The sequence below is a fragment of the Fringilla coelebs genome, assembly GCF_963513975.1.
Source record: "Fringilla coelebs genome assembly, chromosome: 3".
In the NCBI taxonomy this organism is placed as follows: Eukaryota; Metazoa; Chordata; class Aves; order Passeriformes; family Fringillidae; genus Fringilla; species Fringilla coelebs.
This window is the reverse complement of record NC_140030.1, coordinates 108,960,647-108,975,911: the sequence shown is the minus strand read 5'-3', so window position 1 is coordinate 108,975,911 and position 15,265 is coordinate 108,960,647. Positions and strand designations below refer to the sequence as shown.

Sequence of the window (15,265 nt, the reverse complement as noted above, 5' to 3'; positions counted from 1 at the left end):
GAAAAATAAAGAGGCAAACGCTGGTAGTGATAATTGATCCAGGTAATGAAATGTCAAATGATTTTGCCTGCTCTTATCTGATCATACAGTGAAAGTTCTCTTCCCCATTTACTTTCCTTGCTTGCCCTCTGCAGAGATTGTGCAAGTTGCTGAACAAAGCTAGAAGAAAGCAGTTTGGTTGTTTGGTTTTTTCTGTTGTTTGCTTGGTGGGTTTAGTTTGCTTCAGCTTGTTTTCTTTGGTGTGGGGTTTTTTGCCGGGGGGCAGAGAGGGTTTTTGTTTGTTTTGAAAGTATTCAGTGCTTCTGTACTTGTGAGCTCTGTCCCTACTTGCTGAGGGTACAGTAGCTGGCATAATGAGGATGGTAAATGCTCTTAGTGATGCTTAGGGCCTGGCCAAAGCATGGCATTCAGAAGAGCTGCACACTGTGCAGTGGGGAGGTGGAGCTGTGTTGTCCTCTGCTGCCCAGGCCCTTTCCTGCTGCAGAAAAGGTCTGTAAGGGGAACACATCCTCTCCCTGACAGCTCAGGGAGCCACTTGAGCTTGCAGGGTGCTTTTTATCTGTTCCTGAATTTTGCCATCAGGAAGCTGTTACCAGAATAACTGCTCCATAGTGATTTCTAGCATGGGGAGAACCACAGGATGTACTTCTAGCTCAAAAATGAGGAATTTAAGCCAGCAGCACATATGCACTTGTACTGGGTGTTCTGTATTATATGGATGATGGCAAAGCTTTGCATAACAAAAGGAGTTCTCAAAGTATTCTGTTTATTTGGATTTTTAGTAACAAGAATCTGCAGCCTCCAAGAACTCTACTTCATTACTGAATGTAGTAACTTTAGATGCCCTGCTCCAAATAGATTTTAACCTTACATTACCTTGCCACATTTACACTTAGTTTAGCCTTTATTTCTCACATAGCAGTCAGTCTACAGCCAAAGGAATTTGGAGTATAAATATACAATTCCTTGTTTCTGATCTTGGGAAGTGTAGTATTAAAATGCGAGGTAAGGACCTTTCATGGCAAAAATGGAAAAAAATGTAAATATTTACAGAACTTAGCAGGAGTAGGATAAGAAGTGACTGCCACTTATGACATGGTTTTTAAGGAAGCTGTGCCTTAGGGAGGATTATTTGGGGGTTTAACTTTTTTTGTCTTGTTTCTTTCTTGGGTTTCTCATCTCTTTCTCACCTCCTCCCACTCTGACCTCTTAGCAGAGGGGAGCAAAGATGGATATGCAGCTGTGAAGACAACAGAGCTGCTGGAGCAGAGACAGTAGTTTGGGCATAAGGTGAAGTGATGCTGGTTTGTGGACTTAGGTTATGAAAATAATCCCTCCAAACAGACAAAATTCTTGTGTCTGTTTCAGTGATCACTAACAGGTTGTGGGCTGCTCCATTGTCAGAGTATTGAACAGATTTTTCTGGCAGGCATGAGAGAGCAAGATTTCTGTGGGTTGCAGCATTTGCAGTCGATCTAGGAAAAAAAGTGTCTGAATTGCATAAATATCCTTGAAGAGAAGTTTTTCCATATATTAGCACAGCAAAGAAGGTAAGTGAAATGTTCTCTCAGTCACATCTGCACATACAAGTGTATACCTGAAGTGATGGCTGAATTTCTCCAACCTCACAGAATGCTAAGGCTTATCTTCAAGCTGGCTTTGAATTGAGAACCTCTAAAGGGAATTTTTGTGTATGCTAAATATAAGAATTCTCAGTAGGAGAAGTACCAGCCCAGAGTGTCAGCAGCACCACGAGCTTTGTGATAATTCTATTCACTGACCTAAGTGATTGTTCATAGGAGATTAACATGTCTAATTTTTTTTCCCTAAATTTTCCACAGTCTAATAAAGGATATGGATAATGTCTCCCCTGAGAAAAATGATGTCAAAAGCTGCCCCCGGGACTCTGGATATGACAGCCTATCCAACAAGCTGAGCATATTGGACAAGCTCCTTCATACTCACCCTGTGTGGCTGCAGCTTGGTCTGAACCATGCTGAAGCAATGGAAATTTTGCAGACACAGCCTCCTGGGGTAAGAAGAATCTCAATTTCTTTAAGGACTTGCTTTTCCCAAATGTTGTGCTGCCATTTTGCACCCAGGTGTTGGACCCAATACAGTAATGGCCAAGTAAAATTATAGTATGTTTTAGAGCAGACATCATGGGGTTGTTGTGGTTCCTTTTTGTATATGATCTGTATTTATTCTGGCATCTGGGATGGAGCTAATACCATGTCCTTCTGCCTTCTCCACAACAGATATTTCTGGTTAGGAAATGTGCAAGGCTGCAGAAGAAAGTCATCTCTCTGCGTCTGTCCAGTGACTGTGGGTCCTGCCTGAAAGAATTTGCCATAAAAGAAAGTACATACAGTAAGTTGTGAGTTACATTCTTTTCAGCTGTTCCTCAGGTGCTTTTTCCCTGTAGGATGCAGGGGCATTTACACTGCTGAAACTCACAGCAGAGGACACCCAAAGTCATGCAAATAATGTCATGGTCTGCCTGTGCTGCTCTCTCTGAGGTGGGCTCTGAGAGTGGGTCAGGCAAATTCTGCCATGAAGAGGGCAGATATATAGAAACACTTCAAACTGCTTCAGCTGAAATGTTTCCACTGTGTACCTTGATGAATCCAGTGTTCATTTATTTTTATGGGTAGTTATCCTCTTAGAAACTTATATGTCTTTTGTAGAAACACCATCTGCAATCCTGTCTGCTTTCAATGAAATGTTTTTGAATGCAACTTTGTCATGAGCTCTCTGCAGTTGAGGTGTGGGATGGGTTCTTGGGTTTGTTTTTGTTGGTGGTGGGTTTTGTTGTTGGGTTTTTTTGGCTGTTTGGATTTTTTTTTTTTTTGGCATGTGATAGCTAAGTGGATTTTAACTTGTTAGAACTGTTTCTGTTGCAAGATCAATGCTTTCTCTTTTTAATTCAAACTATATTTGTTCTTTCTTTTTTTAGTAGAAATGAGCAAATGTTAACACTCCAAATTGTTTTGAACCAATAATGCCCTCATATCTTTAGAAGGGAGAGTGTGAAAAATAAGTTTGAGATTTAGAAATGAAAAAAGGAAGCTGCAGCTGGTGAGTGTATGTGGTGCTGAAACTGCAAGTGGAGCAATTATTTTATTTAACAAGAAAGAGAAAACTGAAGAAAATTAGCAAAAGTTTCAGTTAATCATCCCTGAAACAGAGTCTATAGTTAACATCTATTTCTATTTGTAAACTGACGTAATTTTAGTTGAGTTTTTCCTTTTTTATCTCTCCCTCCCCTGCACCCAGGAACAAAAAGTTAAATTCTCTGCGTCTGGTTTTAGTTCCAGTAACAAGTAATGCAAGGCAAAGTGAAAGTTGTCAGTAATAATTGATGTAAGTGTGGTCTGGGGCTGTGTTTATAGCCTTGAACTTCCCATCTAGAAAAGAATTATATGCTGTCTTTTATGAACAAAATTCTTCCACAAGGGGGAAGTATTTACTGATGGTTTTAGCTGTTTGTCACAGCTGAGGTTTTAGACCAGAGGCAAAAGATCTGGATCATTTCACTCTAGCAGCTTCTTCTGCTTGATCTGTGAGATTTGTTACTGGCATCAGAGAGAGCCTGAGGTAATGGTCATGATTACTGAGAACAAGTATTTGTGTCAATAAGAAACTGTGGTATCAAGTGGGGAAAAATGAAAGGCACTGCTCCTGTCTTCCTCTTCCCTTGTGCAAGGCAATGGCATGCCACAGCTGTCAGGGTTTTTAAGAGTTTTCAGGTTAAAAGGGAGTGAAAATGTATCTCCCTTTATGTTCTACATTCCTAGGGCGAAGACAAAGTGAGTAGAATAGAATTCAAGAGGAGGAAATAAGACATTTAAAATTAGGTATATTAGTACGCTGGGCAAACAAAGCCTCAGTTATTGATTTGTTGTCTATTAGCAAAACATTGTGCAGGCCTCATCACACTTAATCTGTTTTACAGGAATTAGACCATATCCTTGGAATACAAAAGCAGACCAGCCACCAAGATAATCAGTATATTCTTGAAAATGCCTTCAGCAGGAATATGTACTTCTCCACAGAGTTTTCTCTTAATCACATAGTAGCTAGTTTGATGGTGAAAACTTACTAACTTCATGCTAAAATCTAAGATATATTTTATTAAACTATTTTAAGAAACAGTGGATTAATGTGTGATTGTTTCTTGTAACTTTCTTTGCAGCATTTTCCTTGGAGGGGTCTGCAATAAGTTTTGCTGATTTGTTCAGACTCATTGCTTTCTACTGTATTAGCAGGTAAGATGGTGCTATGTTCCAAGCCACATCTGCTAGAAAGAAAATCATTTCAAGGAGATGAGTTTTGAGGAGTTGGTTCAGCTCTTGATGCTATTTATGTTGCCAATCTGTGAATATTCCTGGATAGCCTTAGAAGATAGTGGTAGAAATCAGAGATGAGACTCGGAAGCAAGTGTCTCTGTCTTACTTCATACAGATTATTGGGAGGCTGATGTGATTTTACCCACCCAGCCGTGAGGTGCTGCCAAGCTGAACTTTACTTTAGCTGATATCTTGTGATCTTTTTTTTATTTTTGTGATGCTTTTTAAGTGCTCTGTAGCTCATTTAAAAACAATCATAAACTAGCTTGCAAAGTTCATTTCTTGGAATTGCTGGTGAGAAGAATTTTTGGGGTATAATGGAAAAATGTCAGATATGTAGAATATGACAACTGGGAGATGTCAGTTTAAATGGTGAACAACAAAAAAGGCCTTGTCAGTTTTGCAGTTTATGGTTACCAAACTTGTTTTCCAGGTTGTATGCAAAAAAAAAGTAGCTGGTGTTTTTATCCTTTATTTTCAATTTGATTTCAGTTTACTGGTGGAAATTTCCAGACTGATGCTTGAGCCTTGTATGCACACGCAGACAGGACACAACCAAACTGCCCAGGTGCACGTTTTCTGAAGGAAGCAGGGAGAGGCAGCTGTGATAGTCTCAGTCCTTTTACTGCATTGAGGGTGCCACTTCATGCTGACCATGTGATGATTTCTGGTGTGGGATGCTCTTGGGCTGCTGTGCTTGCTGGTTTTGTTTGTAGTGGAGAAGCATCCTAGACCCCTTTCCTACAGCCTCTGTTTAGCTGAGCTGTACATGCATGTAATAAAAGCAGCATTGGTACCACATGTATCATTGGGTAATTGGTCAGAACTCAGAAGAGAAATGAGCTGAAAATGGCTTTAAACATAGTTTCATGAGGAGATATTCCTTATCTTGTCACCCTTTTGCTCCTGCCCACTTGCCAGGCCCTGGTAGATTCTCTCTAAGTACCTACAGGATCATTAAGCAAACAGAGAATTCTTGCATTAGTCTATCCATTTTCTTTCACTGAAAGTTCAATATTGCTTTGTATAGACTAAAGAGGGCAGATTGGTGGCTATTGTGGAAAAGCGACAGTACCATTTGGTACATCACAGGAAATCCAGGAGGATTTTCTAAAAGCAGAGGGAATTTCTTGCAGGAGGTAGCCAAGCAGTTTTTATGAGGGTTTACCTATTTTTAAATTGCAACCATGGTGATGATCTGGACTCTGGATTTTCTGTGGTACCATGCAAAGTGCCTTTCAAGGGCTTTTTAGCTGGTATATCAGTGCATATGCTTGGCTTGAGTGTGAGTGGAATTCTGAGATCCTGTTTTTTTCAAGAAGCTAACATACAACATAGAGAATATTTATGTGATAAAGACCCACTATGTGTCTGTGCTATAGCTGATGGTTGGCTTGTTCACAACCTTAAAACCAAAATTCATGCTGACACCAGTTGTGTAGGATTCTCATTTAGTCTTAATTCTATGGGTACTTCTACTACAGAATGTTGCTGTTTAGCAACATTTAGTTATTCTGAAAACTGGAATAACAGTCAGCAGTTTATTCAGAAAGTGAGAAGCTTTTTTAGAGTGTTAAGGGTGGGTAACAAGTTTGCATCTCACTGATCTGCTTGTAGAAGACCAGGTGTAAAAGCTTCTGTTGGAAAGGCAGAAAATACTGGATGGCTCTGTGAAAATGATCCTAGGGAAAGTCCTGGGCACTTGGCTGTCATTTGCCCTTCACACCACTCTGCAAAGTAAAGGAGCTTTGGGGTTGGTAATGTAATGTTTAACCGTGCTGTGTGTTTAAGGATCTTGCTACCTGACACAGCTCAAGAAGAAGATAATCAGAAATCAGACACACTGCCAGTGTTTTAAAAAAATAAAACTTTTCAAACTATGGATGTTGCTGAAAACCATAATGGTTTTTCTCTTTGGAAACAGGGATGTCCTTCCATTCACACTGAAATTGCCTCATGCAATTGCTGCAGCAAAGACAGAAGCTGAACTTGAAGAGATTGCTCAGCTTGGACTGAGTAAGTAGTTCTCTACACAGATGTCTTTCCCTGTAGCACACCTGTAACATTGAAGAAATATATCAGTATATAGTTGTCTTGGATAGTGATGATACAAATTTTGTTTAGAAAAGCAGTTTCTCTTATTTGGGAAGGCCAGACCTCCTCCTGGCCAAGGAGGGGTTCTCTTCCTTCCTTCTGTGCCTTCTGTGATATTTTTGTTAGTGCTCTTTCTTTCTTCCTTCTTCTCTTCCCTCTCTGGGCAGCCCTTGGGCAAAGCAAATCTCACAGTCCCCGTGCAGAGGTTGGTGTGGCTTCTGCTCCAGGACCTAATGTTGTCTGCTTGCTCACATAGCACTGGCTGTGAGAGGCTATATATAGCACTGGCTTTATAATTTATTGTGAGGAGAGTGTAGGAACTGAGGTCCCCTGTTAATAAAACTTCTGTTCAGATTGCCATGGAAACTTAAAATGGTGAATTTGGAGATCAGTGCCTCAATGAAGGGGCATATTTAGAAAATGAGGAGTGTATATATGATGGTGTAGAATGTATCCATGGGCAGGGGTTAGGTGAAATTTTTAAAATACCAGAAGACAATGCTAGGGTGTCCTTGCATTACTTGGTTGCTTCAGCCAAAGACAGGCTCATTGTAAAGCATACCTTGAGCTCAGAGGAGATGGATACAAGGCCTCCTGGGATTTGAAACTTGGGCACCACCCAGATGAATCATTAAGCAGCTCTGCATTGAGCAAAGTGCTGAGTGGCTTCATTTCCTTCTCCAGGAAGAGAAGGTTGACTGTCAGCAACCTTTTTTGCAGTAGATTTTTAATAATCTTTGATTTTGAAAAGGATCCTCTCTAAATCAGTGCTAGCATGAGGATCTCTTGACCTGTCTGGGGGGACTTTGCAGTACAACCATACCCAGGGATGCATTGCAGTGCTTTGCGTTTTGTTTTGCTGCAGTAGCAATGCAATTAAAGGATTTGTTATAGAGAGGAGAGAAATTACTTCTGCACTGCTTGTCTGCAAGTTTAGTTAATCAGGTGAAGCTGTGGGTTATCATGGGAATAGAGGCAAATATGGTACTACTGAGGTCAATGTTTAGATGGCAAAAAGAAAGTAAAAGGTCTGACTGGGATACCGTGTAATGAAGACAGTCTCCCAGTGACACATGGAAGCCTTAAAGTAGCATGAAGTGAGTCTCTCCAGAGGGGATGATAATGGTAACATTGATCAAGCTCTCCAGGCTAACCACACTGTCACCAGTACCCCAGAGCACTGTGGCCTACTTGCTGCAGAATTAGTCTTGCTCTTGAACGGTCTCTGCATTGTGTGTGTTTCTTCTGTGGCTTCTACATTTGAAAGCATATGGATCAGTGTCTGTGTGGTTGCTATATTTGGCATGAATTACCTGATATACACCAGATCACAGTGTCCATGAGCTAAAAGCAGGCAACAAAGTTGAGATTTTGATGGAGTTTTAGGTGTCCACGTGCAGAAGAGCACACTAGAAAGTCAGCCTTTCAATGCTGTGGACTCAAGAGAGGCCTAAAAACTCCCAACAGCCTTTCCTGTTAAGTGTGAGTTTTCTTTGAGGAACATGTAAGCACAAAACCCTGTGGTGTGTGAACACAGGGCTGTATCCCCTGTCAGAGCTCTCTTGTGCAGTAGGCTCGGAGGGAGAGCTGCACAACACAGGTCAATAGCACATAACCCAGCAAACCACATCAGGAGGAACTATTGGTAGAGATTTCAAGGCTGCTGCCAATCTGAAAGGTTTCATGTGCTGAACATATGATTCTCTCTCAGTCTCCCTTGTGTTTCATCTGCAGCAGTGCTTACATCATGTGTGTTTGCAGCAACCACGTGCCAGGCACAGGCACTGAGAGATCTGCAGGCAGGATGTGAAGTCATGAAGCTGGGAACACCAGCAACATGGCATAACTGCAGAGAAACATACCTGTGCCTACAGACATTCTCTGGCTGTGGCAGAGATGTGAAGTCATGAAGCTGGGAACACCAGGCAGGATGTGAAGTCATGAAGCTGGGAACACCAGCAACATGGCATAACTATGCAGAGAAACATGCCTGTGCCTACAGACATTCTCTGGCTGTGGCCTGTCACCAGGGGCTGTTTCCTGTCTTCTGCCCCACAGGCAGGACATGGCTGTTGGCCATGGACCTGTTGTGGATGCTTGGCATTCGTGCGCTTGGGCCCAGGTATCATTGCTCAGCTGCCTCCAGTGAGCCATTGTGACACACTATGGGAAAAGGACCATGTCAAGATTGGCAAATTTTAGCTAAATCTCCCTCCTCTGCTGCTCTGCCCTTATTTCAGCTTGATTGCTGCCTTCAAGGGCACATCTGCTTTCAATCTTCATACCTTCAGGTACTGGTGCTCTTTAGCTGTGGCTTGGTTGCACAAACATGCTGACATGTGGCTGGGATAAGTGCAGAGGCTGCAGCTGCAACTTGCTGGTGTAGCATACTTTTCCATGCTGCTGGTGTGGGACTGCACTCTGGGTCTCTATGTGTCACTGCAGTCTGTATTCTCAGGCAAACTGTCCCCACAGCAAAGGCAGGGCAGCAGGCCAGAACCTTTATTAGACACTGGAACGCTTGGTCTGCCTTGCTAAAGGTATGTGCATCCACCACAGCAAAACGGGAGCTGCCTTTTCATGTATAGTTTCATGTGTTCACTATGAAAAGAAACTGAAGCAAAATACTTGTAGAGTTTCTGGAAGTGGCCTTTAGCTGGTGTAAATCAGCCTAACTATTGTCTTTAATGGAGTGAGCTTATTAATACCAGCTGAGAATCTTGCTTTATTTCTCCTGAGTGAGATGCTAGGGAGAAGTTTGTGTTCATTTCAGTCTCAAGCCAGTAAAAAGTATTCTGTTACAGTCTCCATTCCTTTCTTTGATTCTCAGTTTAATTTTTAGCTTAGTGGGGTGATTGGAAGCTATGCATTGGTCATGGTATTTATAAATGAGTAAGAGCAGCCCCAGGAATGTAGCATACAGTTATGTCTGGTGGTACTTAAAGAGGCTCACTTGGATTATTTTCCCCTTTTAATTGATAAAATCTTGCCTAAATTTTTCGATATTTTAAACTGGTGTTGTTGAGTTTAATGTTCTGAAATCCATCTGCATGGTGTTTAGCATTCTTACGTTAATGCAATGATGATTTTCAGACTTTTGGAGCTCCCTGGCTAACAGCAAACCCCCGGATCCTTCACCTCCCTGTAGGCCTGTGCCTTTGGACAGTGCTCACAAAGACTCACGCCAGCTCTGCTTTATAAATGGAGTGCATTCTATACGAACCAGAACGCCTTCGGAGCTGGAGTGCAGCCAGACCAACGGAGCGCTGTGTTTCATTAATCCCCTCTTCTTAAAAGTGCACAGCCAGGATGTCAGTGGAAGTCTGAAAAGGCAGAGCCCGAGAACTCCAGACGTGAATGGCACAGCGAGGTCTCGCTCCCCCCCGCCCCGGCCACCACCTCCTGCTATTAATAGCACCCTCACGAGCCCACAGATTTCCAGGACTATAAAGCAGGCGAGCATGCCAGCAACAGTCAGCCATAAGAAGGAGAGGGGCTCGGATTTGCTGCAGAACAAGCCCACCCCGATTCCGCCTCCTCGGCTGAAGAAGCAGGCGGCGTGCTCCGAGGCAGACAGTGCCTCCAGGAGCGCGGCCGCTCTCCGGCCCCGCTCCGTGTGCGTGCCCGAGGCAGCCACGGCTCCTCCGCGTGAAACCCTGCCAACCCTGCCCCAGCCGGCTCCAGCGGCTCCCAAAAAGCCGCCGGCTGCCATCTCTGAGTCACACATCCCGTGGAATGGAGGCCGGCAGAGACTGAGCGACATGAGCATTTCCACCTCCTCGTCCGACTCCCTGGACTTCGATCGGAGCATGCCGCTCTTCGGCTATGAGGGGGACACCAACAGCAGCCTGGAGGACTTTGAGGGGGAAAGCGACCAGGAGAGCATGGCACCCCCTTTGAAGCCCAAGAAGAAAAGAAGCAGTTCGTTTGTTCTCCCCAAGATTGTGAAATCTCAGCTGCGGAAAGTCAGCGGAGTTTTCAGTTCCTTCATGACCCCTGAGAAGAGGATGATTAAGAAAATTGCAGAGATGTCCCGGGACAAGCGCACCTATTTTGGATGCTTAGTGCAGGACTATGTCAGCTTTCTCCAAGAAAACAAGGAGTGCCATGTTTCCAGCACTGACATGCTGCAAACAATTCGTCAGTTCATGACCCAAGTCAAGAACTACTTGTCCCAAAGCTCCGAACTTGATCCCCCAATCGAATCACTGATTCCTGAAGACCAAATAGGTAAGAAATGCTGTCCTGTGTTTTGGGGGGAAGGTGAAAATGTGTAATCTGTGCTTATAGTGGGTGTCTTTGTCCAGTTCAGAAAGGTGGGACTAACTTGGCTAGTACAGCTTGAACCACTGAGTATTTGAGTCTTACAACAACCTCTCCCTCCATTCCCCACCCCAAATCACACCGTCAGCTTGGAATGATTGCACTATGAAGTTGTTCATAAGAAGTTATCCTTAAAATAGGTGCAATATGGACTTTTTTATCTGTGATTATTACTTTTTTTACCTGCTTTACTGTTGACAATAGAGAATCCTTTATTTGCTGGCACACATGTATTTTTCTCTGAATTGGACTGACATAGTTCTCAAGGTTTGGACTTAAACTGCCAAATCTGACCATACGAATTGTAGTTATAGAACTAGAATTTATTCAAATCCAATGACATTTAAGAGAGCAGAGAGACATTTTATGACAACTTAGTATTGAAATAAATCTGATTCCTCCAGACATTCTTAGTCACTTCTAACAAAGCTGTACTATCCCTGCACTTGAAACTAAATAAAAAGATATGTAAGAGTTTTAGAAAACAAACATGTGCAGGAGACAGAAGGGGCTGTTGTTTTCTGTAGTCTTCTGTACTTCTCTGTTAGATGTGTTTGTGGGTGGCTATGGATGAGCTATATGTTTTAACAGGAGAGAGAGATTTGTGTATCCAAAAAAGTGAAGTTGTTGTTGCTGCATAAATCTCGCCCGCCTCTCTTGCAGAGTCTGAGCAGTATCTGTAAAAGAGCCTGTAAGCCACATTTAAGAGGTAAACATGCCTCAGGGCAGAATACTTTCCTTGTGAGCTCACTTCAGTCCTAATTTGTTTGTTTTTCTCCCTAGCCCAGTGTCCCAACAGTTGGCTCAGTGCAAAATTGGCAGATACTTCCTTCCCTGGGACTAGAGGGTAATTTTATATTGACATTCTGTCTGTCCTTGACCAAGATGAAGTATTCTCACATAACCTCAGCTGCATTTACACAGTGTCAAGCAAAAGTCACAAGGGCTGCTAAAGCAAATACAAAAATGTGAAAAGTGTCCCCAGTGTTGAGACTCAAAGATGTGATATTCTTACTATAATAATAAAGACTCTTAGCTGGGTGTTACATGGAAGAAAAAGCACCAAATTAAGCACAGGACGGAGGTGCAGTTTTGCCTGTGTTTCTGTAGAGTGCTGGATGTTTGACAAAGCAATACAGCTCGAGTTTGGTTGTAATTTTGTGAAAGCCTAGTTTGTTATGTACTTTTCATTTCACAAGGGTGTGGTTTAGTCAGACTGTGGGTCTCCCAAGACTGGAAAAAATGTTGTCTGCTATTAACTATTTCAGACTTTGGAGCAGCATAAGCTATAAAGCATAACAACTAAAACTGCCCTGGTTTTCTTCAGCGACAGAAAGTCTGGTTTTGATCACGTGACTAAACACAATTAATTTATAAAGTGGGCTGGTTAAAACAGAGAAAGAACTTGCTTTTGAATCATCTACTGCCTTTGGCTTGAGCCAGCAAACAACTGCAGTGGATCAGGAGCATCAGATGTTGCTGATCTAAGTATATAACTATGTGATGGCAAAATTTAGTCATCCCTATGGAGAGCTTTTTCTGAAGCAGAGCCCTGCCTGTTGTCCATAGTTTTCCTTGACTATTTCAATATGGAATTTGCAGCCCAAATTTTAACTTTGTGAGTGGTTGTTTACCCTCTCTTGTGTGTTCGCACTTCCGCGGTGCAGCTTTTTCCTCCAGCTCGTCAGCCTGGTGCTGGATGTGTGCTTCTGGGATAATGCTCCTCCTTTCTGAGTCATTCAGGCTTTGCTTTAACCCTCTTTTGTCTCCTGAACTTCAGTAGGTGCTGGAACAGCTCTCCCAGGTTTAGTGAAGCCCTTGGTGTTTGGAACTTCTTTCAATGTCTCCATAATGATCTTTTTCATCATGTAGCTTTTCTTCTAGAACTGCATCATGGACTCTTGCAAGCAAAAGACTTCTGCAGCAGCTCTTTTTAGCTTCCCAGATAGGGGTCCCATCAAACTGTTAAGCTTCTGCAAAATCACTGGGAAAATATCCTTCAGGGTTTCTAGTCCTGACAGATGCCTCCTAACCTTAGCACTGTAGGCTGTTAACCCTCCCTGAAGCAATGGGGCTCCCAGTGTTGGCACAGAATCAAGAGTAAGGCACATGGCTCTTGGCTGTTTAAGGATGAATGTAATTTATTTTTTTAAAAGACATCCATACCTCAATTTGTATCCACAGGATAAAGACTGGTCTGAGGAGACCCTGTTAGTCCAGAGCTGCTTGGTCAGCAAATGTTTGGGAGTTTTTGTTTGTCTTTTTATCTTTTCCTGGCTTTGAACTGAATGGAGTCGAGTTGAATGCTGTCACTTTGCCAAGTGGGATCTAACATCTGACATCTAAACAACTTCAGTCTCAGTGCCCAAATCTGGCCCTGAAGTGAGAAATTAGTGGTATAAACCACTTGTCAGTAAGGTACTAACTGATCTTGTGGGAACGTCCCTAAACAATACCATCTATTATTTGTTTTGGTATTTTTAATATGTTAGGGATATTTAAATGCTGAATGTTAAAGAAGCTTGGAGAGAATGTGTTGGCCCCTTACTGGTGGTCCATGCCTTGTTGGAGGGCCTTGGGTGTGTACAGAGGAGTTGCAGGCAGACAGAGCTGGACATACTAATTAACTGAAGCCCAGGACTGACCCCCATGGTGCCTCTTCTCCAGTGTCTGTCTTGTTTGACAGCCAGCTATGGATACTTGGGTTCTCAGTGCAGTGTTCTGTGCACCTGTTAATGCATGCTGCTTATGGTTATTATGGCAAGACAGTATTTCCCTTGTTTGTTTATATGCAAGGTGCACAGAATGAGGCCTAAATTAGGTCTGAAAAAGGTTAAAGCAGCACCCCACCCCAGATCCCCTCTTTTTTATGAATCCAGTTATCCTCCTAAAGGAGCTAAGTAACTCACAGCTGCTTAAAGCAGAGCACACCTAGCACAGATAGCTGTGTGATTTTTTGGTGTGCTTTTTTTGTAGGTCAGATGAGGGGAGGTTTACTTTTCATCCCTAGCTGCTAGGTCTCTCCACCACTGCCTGTAGATCAGGCACCTCTGTTTTCAGGGTTGTGCTGATTATCAAGGAATGTGGATTGTGTGAGGTCTTACTTTCAAGTCCTGGTCCTGTGGAGCAGATTGCCATGTCTGCACCCACCAAGAAACGGATGCTTGGCCATCACGCCGTGGTATTGCAAAGCAACTTTCTGCTTTCAGCTCCCAGGCAGTGTGACCTGTGCAGGACTGGGCCTTTTTGTGGTGGCTCTCAGGCTCACTCAGTCTGCTGTTGACCTCTGATTTACCTGGTGAGTGGTTTGGCCATGGTAAACAAGGCTTGAGTGTAAATTGAGGGACTGGAATGTGACAGTCGTGTCAGTGGAACAGCAATAGCTGGTAGGTAGCAGGGAAACAGAGAGCCTGGAAAAGGTGAGAGCGTGCCTAGAATTTGAGGAAGTGAGGGTTGTAAGGAGGCTGTGTAAGGACACTGGCAATGACTAATATGTTGTCCTGTCTAGATGCAGACTTGTGTGGTTGGCAGCAAAACAAAAATAGCATGTCAGCACAGGATACAGATGTGTTTCCACAAGTTACAACGAAACTAGCTGGCTGGTCTTTACAATTCATTTATCAAAGCACTTCCAGTTCCCATTTTGAGGCTACAGGCTAATTATAAGCATTTCAGGAACGATACACAGTGTTCAGCTCATATTATATTCAGTTAAAAAAATTATCTGAAGAGTATCTATTTTGGTTTTGGAGTAGTAAGCATCCTTGGAGGATATTTGAAAACATGCATCTGAAATAAACAGAATTTTTGTTGCTGATTTGGATCTTAAAAATGTACAGAGTTGTTAAGGTAAAAAAGAAGTCCTCAGTTCACAACTCAGATAATGATTTGCCTGGGAAACCCTCATATGCATTTTGTGGCCATTAGAAGTCAAACAATGAAAAACTGCTGTTGGCTGAGAATTGGTTTGTGGGATCTTACCCAAAAACACCTTTCTGTGAAAGTGGCCAGAAGTGACAGTGCTGAAAGGGATGGATGACGGATGAATGGTCTGGCCCCAAACAAGCTCATAGGTGCCATGATACTGAATATTGTTCTAAGATTCAAATCACAAGAAGTGCTGTCCTACCAGGCGTTAATAATAATATAATTTTTTGTAAGCTTTGTATTTGTTAGGATACAACAAATATATTTGTTATGGGTATTACTGTTGACCATTAAAAAAACAGTCCAGCCCTTATCAATCTTGTTGCTGTTAGCCTCACCAGCTTGTTAGATTTTGCCACTTTTTCATTAGAGGGCAGAACTCAGTGGTTCTCACGTGTGTGCCAAGAATTCATAAAGGAGAAGAAAAGGTTGTGTGTTGTTTTGAGGGTTTTTTGTGTGGTTTGAAGGATTTTTGTTTGTTGTGGTTTTTTCTTTGTTTTGTTGTGCCTGTGTGGAGCTTTCAGCACAGCCAGGAGTTATATGATCCCTTTCTCTGTGCTGCTTCAGAATTA

The 15,265-nt window shown here is 42.6% G+C and overlaps 1 protein-coding gene across 3 annotated transcripts in view; it reads left to right on the top strand.

Moving 5' to 3' along the window:
* Window positions 1-15,265, top strand: part of RIN2 (Ras and Rab interactor 2) — a gene marked incomplete at its 5' end in the record, with an annotated part of 63,074 nt that overhangs the window by 35,065 nt on the left and 12,744 nt on the right. For all 3 annotated transcript variants that reach the window (XM_084202098.1, XM_084202099.1, XM_084202100.1), the window contains 5 exons: window positions 1,842-2,034; window positions 2,259-2,370; window positions 4,196-4,268; window positions 6,274-6,365; window positions 9,537-10,673. In XM_084202098.1, coding sequence (XP_084058224.1) covers window positions 1,842-2,034; window positions 2,259-2,370; window positions 4,196-4,268; window positions 6,274-6,365; window positions 9,537-10,673 — 1,607 coding nt within the window. The remainder of the gene's footprint in view (window positions 1-1,841; window positions 2,035-2,258; window positions 2,371-4,195; window positions 4,269-6,273; window positions 6,366-9,536; window positions 10,674-15,265) is intronic.